The sequence below is a fragment of the Cibotium barometz genome, chromosome 32 (genome assembly GCF_041138505.1).
Source record: "Cibotium barometz isolate CiBa-2024 chromosome 32, ASM4113850v1, whole genome shotgun sequence".
NCBI classification, from domain to species: Eukaryota; Viridiplantae; Streptophyta; class Polypodiopsida; order Cyatheales; family Cibotiaceae; genus Cibotium; species Cibotium barometz.
Genome location: NC_141077.1, coordinates 19,604,801 through 19,616,529, shown reverse-complemented (window position 1 = coordinate 19,616,529; position 11,729 = coordinate 19,604,801). Strand labels below are relative to the sequence as shown.

Genomic DNA, 11,729 nt, shown 5'->3' with positions numbered 1-11,729 from the left:
GGGAGTTCATCACCCTCATGATTTTACTTAACTATTATTGGCCAACTATGTAATTATTGATGTTAAGAGGGTGTGCTGAAGTGTAGGTAGGGCTAAAAATTGATTTGGAAAGTTGTGTGATTAAGTGGGTTAATTAAGGATGAGTTTTTTATTGATTAAATTTATGATTGTGTATGTTTTAATTGGGAATTTACTCAACAATTAAATTAATTAATGAGTAATTAATTAATCTCCAATTGAATTAAGACGAGTTTGTAATTGTGAAATTTTAATTATACGCATGATATAGAAATTCATATGATTAGTGATTTTTTTTAACATGTAAACTTGGTTAGATGTTTGAAAGTTAGTTTATAATTATGTTAGAAATTATTTGATTCCATTGATGGCTATAGTTTTGATATGATTGTTTAATATTTAGGTTTGGATGGTATTGTTTATTCTTACATAGCATTAGATGGTTTAAATGGACAAAAAGACAATTGATTAATTAAATATTAAATAAGCTAAGAGCATGAGGAGATATAAGGGGAGAGCATGCTAGAGATTATGGTAGAGATTGTGATTCTCTTGTGGGATGATGTGGTCATTAGTATCACATTATCCTAATTAGCCAATCTTTTTATCAAGGGCATGGGAGCGTTAATCACCCTCGTGATTTTACTTAATTGTTATTACCCAATTATGTAATTATCAATGATGTTAAAAGGGTGTGCTTAAGTGTAGGTAGGGCTAAATTTTGATTTACGAAGTGTGATTAAGTGGGTCAATTAGGCTGAGTTTTTGGTTGATTAAATTTATGATTATGCATGTTTTAATTAGGTATTTAACCCATTAATCTCCACTAAATTAAGACTAGTTTGTAGTTGTGAAATTTTTTTATTATAAGCATGATGTAGGAAATCATATTTCATATTTGATTATTGATTTTTTTTAGCATGTAAACTTGGTTAGATGGCTAAAAGTTTAAAGTTTATAATTACGTTAGAAATGATTTGATTCCATCGATGATTATATTTTTTATATGACAATTTAATGTTTAGTTTTAGATGGTATTGTTTATTCTTACAAGCTTATGAAGAGATTCTCCCTCTATGATTAAGTGTTCGGTTTGTGTAGACCAAGTGATAGGGTGGTGGTGGTTGGATCATGGGAGGCCATCATGGATGGATCCTTGCTCGAGTCTCCTACGTTTCACCAATAAAAGCATTTAATTAGGGAGTTAATAGACCTCCTTGTTCCATTCACCAACACTCGCAAAAGTTAAAAATTCTGCTACTAACTTATAGAAATGAACTTTGATTTATTAAACGTGAACCCTTCCAATGCTAAAAAAGAATTGCTAAGACCCCCCTGGTTTCAAGGAATATCTATCTGGATCCCAAGTGGAAGACACCCAATCTCTCATGAGGACGGTGTGCCCAAGAGGGAGAGCTGGGCTAGGCCTCACACTACAGAGGGGGTGACCTGGCAGCAGCCATCATATGATCGAGCCTACCTTAGTTTACAAATCAGCCAAAGTGGCATGACCCTTCTTGACAAGCAGAGATGTGGTACTCACAAGTTGGAGCCCCAATTAAGGTACTAGAAGCCCAAGCTTCTCATCCCGGCCAAGACGAGCATATATGTGGTAGTTGTTGGAGCTTAGGTAAAGCAAGAACCAACTGCTGCTGGGAGATCAATATTTTCCCAATGCAATTGTTAACTGCATCCAACAATGGTAGCACAATCCAGACCTTCACCATCCTCCAGCACTTCTTGTGTCTCAATCTCAAGCTAGCCTGGCAGGTTTCTACTTTCTCGAGCCTCCCTCGACTCTTCAGCTCACTGATACTTCTTGGCCTCTTAAGCCTTCAATACTGAAGTACTAAAGCTATGAGATTCTCTTAGGCCCCACAACATGAACAATCACATGGCCCTACAACCATCCTACCCCGTACATACTGATGGTTAATGCCACAGATGTACTGACATCACATACCAATATCTCAGTTTCATGCCACATCGATAATTGGTACGCATACTCTATTACCTTTGCCACAAATCTTCAGTGCTGCGTATGCCATATCCTCGGTATAACGGCACCATGCAGACACCTCCGACAAAACCGTAGTTTTCACACATACTATCATGCACACATACAACAATATGATTTCTTAAGAAAATTTAGAGGGAGAAAAACCCATGTTAAAGCGAAATTGCAACTACATTTTTACAGGGACAAGACTCAATTATGTCTTAATATATAAAAACTTTATATACAAAGGCTTATAAAATCGGACTTGCATATTGTTAAGTCCCACATCTTTCATCCAAACATTAACACTACTGTACTTTCTGTCTAATGAAGCACTTCACGAGATCCCAAACGTGTTCTCTCCACTGTAGGTGACATACAGAAACCCATCTTCATCTTTATGCTCGTCATAGATAGCAGACATGATTGCAGCTGCATTTGAGAGATGGGACACAATTATAAACTTGATGTAGTTACTCTTAGTAACATAAAATATTAAGTTTCTCGAAATCATGATATAAGAATAATCAAGTCAGCTAGCTATCTTTCAATGCTCCATAGAGATGCCCCTTGTTGCATTTAAAAGAGGGAGGTAAAGGAAAAATGCAATGGCAAGTGTGGAGGCAAGATAAACAAAGGTTACCCTTACCGGTTGGAGGTAGCACATTGTCAACAAAGATGAAAATAGCCTTCTCTGCATTTAGCTTAATCCTCTTGCGTATTACATACACAAATTGGCCAACAGTAAGATCCGCAGGAACCAGGTACCTGGACAGGGAAGTATCCACATAAAATCACAAATACACTGCCCATTCAAGATGCATAGAACCTCAAAATATCCATATTACCATAGAAGTTTAAAAGAAGAAAGCTTACTTCTTTTTGTCTATGTCTGGAATGTCACTTCTTTCAGCTTTTTCAACAATTACCTGTAACAAAAGTAAAAGGATCTCAAACCAGGCTACTGTTGCCCTTCTGTCCAGCTCTGAATCCTCCGAAAACTCACCTTGGCATGTCCTTTTATATAGTTTCTCCAGTAAACAAAGCTCTTGCTTGCTTTTTGGGTTCTTCGCCAAAGTCAAGCAACAGTAAACTCAAACCGTCTCAAGAAGAATTGTAGAAGCAAAATTTACCCCAACTCACAAGCAAACTTTCTTGTCCCAATTCAGGAGCAACCACACAACTTAGGATCAAATTCCTCCTACTTCAACTTCAGAAACAAGATACTACCCAAAACTTAGGGCAATGGTTGAATTCCAACTTAGCAATTCTTCTCCCAATCAAGAAACAAGAGAGATCCATACAAGACTATATGCATGCAGGACCATCACCATAGGACTTCAGGACTTAGCATGACAACTTTGACCAACCTGGCGGTACACTGACGACTCGTCCCTAAATGAGGGTTCACAAAATGTACAATGTCTGACCTCAAGTCCTTGTATGGCACGTCCATGTGACATCCAAAAGCAGGATGAACATGACAGTCAGACCAATGATGTCTGCATATCAACTCCAGATTTTCACAGCTGCTTTCTGCCTTGCGCTTTGGCTTGGTAAACTCAAAATTACAAGAAGGGGGACAAGGAGTCCAAATGCCCTCTACAAAATCGGCCCTTGTCTGACTGTACCTGACCAGCTGCCCGACTGGTCCCTTGGCTGCCTGCCGACCTTGTCTCCTGCGCAACTCTGGGTCCAAGGCTGCTGAGTTACACTGCACTGCTGCCCGGGGGCCGTCCAAGGGGGCCTATCCAACCTGGTCATGCCCTACCTTTGATGATGATGTGTCACACTCCCCCCACCACTTGCATCACAGCTGTCCTCAGCTGCATGGCCTCTTGATAAGCTCTCAACAACGGTTGAGACTCATGAGTCATCCCTGAACTGATCCTCATCAAACGAAACAGCCCATTGGATTGGGTAGCCTTTTAACTTGACAAGATAATGGAGCTACTTCAAGCGAGAACCTCTCTTGTACTCATGCAAAACAACCTACTCCATCACCAGCACTTCCTGTAATCCTGTCATGTGCACAGTGTGTATCTACCGTGTCCTACACGCACACAAGACTAGCTTTGAGGTTTGGGGAAGCTTGGAACTGGGCAGGTTGATTGACGAGCTGAGTTAGGGATAGACTAACGGGCGCGCACCCAAGAATGGATAGGCGGGCACCCAAGTGTGGACCCCCGATGACCGGCCAAGAGCCTATAAAAGGGTGGCCAAGGTTAGTCATTAGCCATATAGAGTCTCGTGTGATTTGTGAGAGCTCTATGGTCTGGAGCCTGGATCTAGTGCAGACGTGCACCTGCTTCATGCAGCCGAGGCCAGCAACAGTCTCAAGGCCCGCGAGAGTAGCTTCGTGTCGGTATGGGACGTCACGAGGTAGAGATTGGTCGGTTCGTCCATCTAGTTAGCTCAGCTTGTGGCTCAGTGGGGACAGCCAAGTCTGTGGGCTTGCCCACGGCTGTCATGCTTGGGAGGTGAGTCAGGCCTGCATCCCCTTCTTGTTTGTTTGTTTGTTTGCAGGTTTCGAGTCTCGTACCAGGAACGTTCTACGAGGAGATCCTTTGGGGATTTGACAGTGGTATCAGAGCGTGCCTCGTGAACAAGCAAGTCGGTAGGTAGAGAAGATGAGGTCGAAGAAAGGTATGTGTTCAAGAAGCTTGCTGTTTTGTTTACGCATGCTGCTGTTTTTCAGATAGTATGTTGTTTTTTCCATCGAAGAGACCCGTGATGATGGAGAAGGTGGTCTAGAAGGGTTGATTTGTTTAGCAAGAAGAAGGCTAGATTCCTTTTTTGCAGCCGCATGAACAGTTGGAAGAGAGAGAACAAAAAGCCAGTCGACTATTGTTGTAAGAGAAAGAGAGAGAGAGCGAGAGAAGCGATTGCTAGATATGCAACGTCGAGTGCTGGTTGTGTATGTTGGCCGGGTCCAGTGGTACTGCCACTTGTTGTAGGCGCAGGCGTAAAGGCAGCCAAGCCTACGCAGGCGCCCAGGCCTACGAAGGCAGGCGCCCATGCCAGGCCTACGCAGGCAGGCGCCCCGGCCTACGCAGGCTGCCGTGCGCAGGTGACCAAGCCCAGGCACAGGCTGGCGCAGACAGCCATGGACACCCGGCAGCAAGGCATGCGCCGACAACAAGTCAGGCGACGGCAGTAGACAGGCCGGCGGCGCTAATCCAGGAGGGGAGAGAAAAAAAACAATAAAAGCAATCGAACGTCGATTTGGGCTGCTTTCATTTTTTTTAGATTAAACTTTTTTTTTAAAGAGTTTAAAGACCCCCCCCCCTAAGGTTTAAAGGTTTTTTTTTTAAGAAAACAGAATATATATATATATATAAAACACACAAAAGCAAAAACTCAAGTTGCTTTTGGGGAAGATTATATAAAAACCCCTTTTTGGCTTACACGATCTTCTCCGAGTTTATGGAGAAATGAATGGCCATAGAATCCACATTCTTCTAGACCCTGGCAGCTCACACAACTTTGTTAACTACAAACTTGTGCAGAAATTGAGTCTTGATACGTCACCCAGCGATCATACCTATGAGGTACGCCTACCTGCGGGTCGGCAAGTATGGGATCGAAAGGTGGAGATGCTACCAATTCAGCTATATTATGCACCTAGAACATGTAGACTTGTTACTAGGGATTGAGTGGTTTAAGACTCTTCAAGTTCAGACAGATTGGTCTAGTCATATTTTTTCTTTTCAGCATAGGAACACCAAGTATAGTATCTTAGGTGATTGTGTACATCCCTCTCAAAGACCTCTTGTAAATACAATTGATTTTGGAAATATAATGGATTCTTCTTTGTATACTGCTTTCCATTGTGTATTGATTCCACTTTCTTCGTTTCTCATACCTTCTATGGATGTCAATAAATTAAGTGTATTTGAAAGCAAAGAATTACAGAAGATACTTGATTCGTTTTAAGATGTATTTCCTAAGGAACTGCCATCGGGTTTACCACCTGAAAGGACAGTAGATCATCGTATTGACTTGATTCCTGGTGCTCATCCTGTCAATATTCCACCTTATAGGATGAGCCAAGCTGAGGAAGATGAGTTGGCTAAACAACTCAAAGATTATTTGAGGATGGGCCAGATCTGTCCAAGTAAATCACCTTGGGGTGCACCTGTGTTGCCTAGGAGAAAGAAGGACAACACCTAGAGAATGTGTATAGATTACAAGAGATTGAACAAGCTGACAATTAAGAACCGTTATCCTCTCCCTAGATCAGATGACCTGATTGACTGGTTAGCAAGAGCGAAATATTTCACGAAGATAGATTTACGTACTAGCTATCACTAGATACGTATTCATGAAAGGCATGTCGAAAGAACCGCCTTTCGGACTAGGTATGGCCATTACGAGTTTCTCGTATTACCTTTTGGATTAACCAATGCTCCAACAACTTTCCAGCAAATGATGAACGATCTTTTTCGTGAACATTTGGGAAAATTTGTGGTGGTATTCTTGGATGATATTTTGATATATAGTCGTACTCTTGAGGATCATGTTAGACACCTCACGATTGTCTTATCCTATTTTAAGACAGAATCGACCATATGCTAAATTAAGTAAATGTGAGTTTTTTATGACAGACCTCATTTACTTGGGACACAAGATCACTAGAGATGGATTGAGCATTGACTATGACCGAGTTCAGAAGGTTCTGGACTGGCCTATACCAAGAACAGTGAAACAACTTCGTTCTTTTCTCGGTTTTGTTGTTTTTCTTCGAAAATCTGTGCGGGAGTACTCTCAGCTCACACTACCGATGACCGACTTGTTAAAAGGTCGTGGACGTAAGTCAAATCAGCCTATCACTTGGAATAACGATTTGGATATGGCCTTCAGACTTTTGAAAGATAAAGTCAAGGAAGCACCTATCTTAGCAATACCCGATCCTAGTCGGCCTTATGTTCTTGAAACTGATGCCAGTGACTATGCCATCGGGGCTGCTCTATTTCAAGATGGTAGACCTGTTGCTTTTGAAAGTAAAAAGCTAGACGACACTCTATCTCGTTGGCCAAGCCTCCAAGTTTGTGGTATTGACTGATCATCAGTCAATCAAGTATGTGTGTGATGTGGATGATTTGAGAGGAAGGAAAGCTCGTTGGGCTAAGTAGATTTTGATTTTGAGATTCGTTATCGGAAAGGGTCCATGAATAGTGTTGCAGATGCGCTTAGTCGAATTACAGAGGTGAATACTTTGTCGTTCACCGAGATTTCTACTGACTTATTTCAGTCATTGAGAGGGCTTTGCAGGACTGATAGTTATTTTGGTCCATTTTGACAGAAGATCCAAGACGGGAGCTCATTGATTGACCAAGACTCGATGACTGAACAGCCTACCATTCAGGCTGCAGGAGACCAATGGATGATTCGGAATGGTTTACTATTTTGTAATGACAAAATTTGTGTACCACAGATCCCGAACATTCGGTCCAAGATTCTTAAGGAATGTCACGACACCCCTTTTGCTGGACACCCTGGGGTACACAAGACGCTATCGTTAGTGAAACACACTTTTTATTGGCCAAAGATGAAAGGGTATGTAGAAGATTATGTTCTCAAGTGTCAAGTTTGTCAAACAATAAAGCTAAACGCTTTAGACATGCTGGGTTGTTGCATCCTTTGTAAATCCCAGGTAATAAACGGAAAAGTATTTCCATAGATTTTATTACCGGATTACCAAGAACACATCAAGGCCACGATTCTATTTGGGTTGTGGTAGATCGCTCGACAAAAATGGCTAGATTTTTACCGACCCAGAAGACTATTACAGCTACGCAATTAGCACGTCAGTTTATCGAGCAATTGTTTAGACTATACAAGTTACCGCAGGACATAGTCAGTGATAGGGACTCTAAGTTTACGAGTGATTTTTGGAAACTTGTTTTTGAGAAGTTGAAAACAACTTTTAATTTTAGTTCCTCAGATCATCCTCAATCTGATGGCCAGGCTAAAAGAGTGAATCATATTTTGGAGGATATGCTTCGGGCATATCTATCCAAAAGACAGAGTTCATGGGAGGATTATCTTCCTATGTTAGAATTTGCATATAGCAGTACTAAGCATACGAGTACAGGTTTTAGTCCTTTCATGCTTATGTATGGTTTTCAACCTGGATCACCTGTTACAGTAGGATTCTCAGGACTTCAGCATGATGCAGCACATAATTTTTTGCAAGATATACAAGAAATGTTACAACTCGCAAAAGAATCTATTAGAAGTGCTCAAGACCGAGACAGAATTTATTCTAATAGACATCGTTCACCCAGAGAGTTCTCTAAAGGAACGATGGTGTATTTGCGAGTTCCGAAAGATTCCGAGACTTTACGGACAGGTCCATCTCCGAAATTATCCCCTAGATATTGTGGACCATTTCGTATTACACGACGGATTGGTTCAGTTGCATATGAATTGGATTTGCCTTCTCATGTGAAAGTTCATCCTGTATTTCATGTCAGTAGACTTAAGGAAGTACTGGGTGGAACAGACCAGTTAGTTCCTCCTCAAGAAATCATAGATGTCAAGGAGCCTGGATCTAGTGCAGACGTGCACTTGCTTCATGCAGCCTAGGCCGACAGCAATCTCAAGGCCCGCGAGGGTAGTTTCGTGGCAGTATGAGACGTCACGAGGTAGAGATTGGTCGGTTCGTCCGTCTAGTTAGCTCAGCTCGTGGCTCGGTGGGGACAGCCAAGTCTGTGGGCTTGCCCACGGATGTCATGGTTGGGAGGTGAGTCAGGCTTGCATCCCCTTCTTGTTTGTTTGTTTGTTTGCAAGTTTCGAGTCTCGTACCAAGAACGTTCTACGCGGAGATCCTTTGGAGATTTGACAAATCCTCCATCATCCACTGACTGAGCTTTGTGCTACTCATCCGGTGGCACACTTACGCCTAATACCAAGACTGTAGGCATATGCTCGCTTATGGTAGTGCTATGTGTGAACAGGGCTTAAGCAAGGGCACTTTTTCCCATGTGGTTTTTCCCCTTGGACATCAAGTGTGAAAGGACACTCTAACATATAATATTTTGTACTTCTATATTATATGGATGTGGCACACATGCAAGAGTTGACTTGCATTTTGTGGATACCACACTTTTGGCTCACTCTCTCTCTCTCTCATTTCTGTGTGTGAGCTTCTCAACCTTGCACCTAACCCTAATGTGCAGGTCTGTGTGTGTGAGTGTGTGAGTCCAACACCCAACATTTGGTATCAGAGCTGGGAGCTGGGAGCTGGCCTTGGAGAACTGCTGCTGGAAAAATTTCTGTGAAATTCCGTCCGCAGGCTGCCATATTCCGTCGCCTGCGTTTTTCCGTCCGTCAGGTTCCGTCGCCGTTGTGTTTCCGTCCGTCGGTTCCGTCCAGTTGCTCCACCGTCCGGCCGCCAGAGACGGGCGGCACTACTGGGGAGCCCACCACCTCCGCCCAGCCTCACAGGTGGCGCTTCCTCTACAGCCGGCGCCGGCCAGCTCCGTCAGCGCTACAGCTGCCCCGTTCCAGCCGGTGCTACTCCAACGGACGCAACGCCGTCCCGTTCCGTCGACGACTGCAGACTAGCCGTCCCAACGCGCCCCGGCTCCCGTCCCGTTCGGCCTCCGTCACACAGTCGCTGGCCGACGTGACGGTCCTGCGGTTCCGGCGTCTCGCCCCACTTTCCAGCCCGTCGTCAGCATCGTTCCGTTTCGGTGCTACTCCAACGGTGTGTTCCGTGCACACGGCGTTGCCCCTCCGTCCTGTTCACGTCCGTCCCTACTCGACGTTCCGTTCCGGCTCGCTCCCGCCAGCGACTACAGCGGTTCCCGCTTCGGACCTGTTCGCCCGACACCAGCATGGGAGCCTGCGTCTGAAGCGCCTTGTCGCCTAAGCGCTGTTCGCACCAGCCTTAACGGCTGGGCCTCGTCACCATCAACGCCGTGCTGCTTCCACCGTTCTGCCTGCACGACACCTGCACAACACCTGCAAACCAGCTCCAACATTTGCATTCGACTGCTTGCAAGCGACTCCAGCTCTCCAGCACCCGACTCCAGCGCTCAGCAGTCCTCCGCTTCTGACTCGCCCGACACCAACGCCCATCAGCTCCGTAAGCTTCAGCTCAGCTCCCCGTTGGCTGCCCAAAGCCATCCGCCGTCCAGCTGCCTCCTTGTGCTCCCAGCCTACACTCTGCAAGCCTGAAGGTATTTCTCTGTCAAAATTTTTTATCAAACCCAAATACAAAATCTGCAGCCATTGCAGTGCACAGGTCATATGCCGATTTTGCAGACAATGAAATTGCAGATGAAATTTGGGGGTTTTTGAAATTGAGGTCAAAATCAGCAGATTGAACCTCTTATTTGCAAAAATTTGGGGGTTTTTAAAATTGAGGTCAAAATTGGCAAATTGAAGCTCATACATTTGCAGAAATTTGGGGCTTTTGAGGAAATTGGCAAATTAGATGCACATTGAAGCGATTGGAGTGCATAAAAATTGGGGATTTTCTGATTGGAGCATGTAATTGAGCATTACAGCTGCGATTTGTCGCGTATGTATACACATTGAGTGTAATTGGACAATTTGGTGCAGGTTTACACTTGCTTTGGTTTGCAGGCATACATTTGCGCAGGACATTTGGTTGCCTGGCAGTGCACATTGGTGCTTGGTTTGCTTGCAGTTATACTTTGTTGACATGGCACAGAATGCTACGGATGTATTTGGTGTGCTCACCCAGGAGGACAAGCTGGATGGATCTAACTACTCCCTTTGGAGTTTTATGATTCGTAATTTGCTGGTAGCCAAAGGGCTTTGGGGCATCGTGTGTGGTGATGACACACGCCCACATACCATTCAACCAGCCACGCCTCAAAGGGGAGGTGCTCAAAGAGCTCCTGATGTAGATCCTGCTCCCACACAAGAGCAGAAGAGATGGGACTCTAGAGATGCACAGGCCATGTCATTGATAGCCCTTTCAGTGAAAAGGACTATTATTCCGCACATTCGTTCGTGCAAGACATCGAAGCTTGCATGGGACACATTGGAAGCAATGTATCAGGTACGCAACGAGGCAAGAGTTGCCTACTTGAAGAGGCAATTGGATCTTCTTTCTATGGATGAGGGTGACTCTATGGCGGATCATCTCACCAAAGTGAAAGATTTGCAGGAACAATTGCTCAACATTGATGAGGTTATCCCAGACAGACAGATGGTCACCAACACTCTTCATTCTTTACCGCCTTCCTACTTGGGCTTTCACACCTCTCTCAACCTCTCGATGAGAGGAGGTGGTGATCCCGTCACTTTTGAAGAGCTCGTGGGTTTACTCTTGCAGGAAGAGCAAACAAGAGCAAACATATCGAGCAACCGTGGTGGAGAAAAGGCATTTACAGCCAAGGATAAGGGTAAAGCAAAGAGCTTTAAGCATGGGGGACAACAGTCTAGCAAGGCTGGTCATGGACAGCCCTCTTCTAGTGGTGAAAAGTCTGACAAAGGGGATGCAAACAAGCCCAAAAAGAAGGGCAAATGTCACTACTGCCATAAGCCTGGACACTACATCAGTGAATGTAGGAAAAGGATTGCAAAAGAGAAAAAGAAAGAAGCAGGCAATGCAGTAGCAGACTCTTCGGATGACAAAGCACAGCAATCAGCTAATGTAATCCAGGAAGAGTACACTTTTTTGGTCACATGCACTAGTGACACACCAGGTGCTTCAGACACTGATATGTCT

The 11,729-nt window shown here is 44.0% G+C and overlaps 1 protein-coding gene across 2 annotated transcripts in view; it reads right to left on the bottom strand.

The window, feature by feature from the left end:
• Positions 1-2,151: 2,151 nt before the first annotated feature.
• The window catches only part of LOC147619906 (autophagy-related protein 8C-like), a 56,258-nt gene continuing 46,680 nt past the window's right edge, over positions 2,152-11,729 (bottom strand). For both annotated transcript variants that reach the window (XM_086825761.1, XM_086825762.1), the window contains 3 exons: positions 2,894-2,946; positions 2,667-2,785; positions 2,152-2,449 (listed from right to left, as the gene is read on the bottom strand). In XM_086825761.1, coding sequence (XP_086681887.1) covers positions 2,355-2,449; positions 2,667-2,785; positions 2,894-2,946 — 267 coding nt within the window. In that variant the 3' untranslated portion in view covers positions 2,152-2,354. The remainder of the gene's footprint in view (positions 2,450-2,666; positions 2,786-2,893; positions 2,947-11,729) is intronic.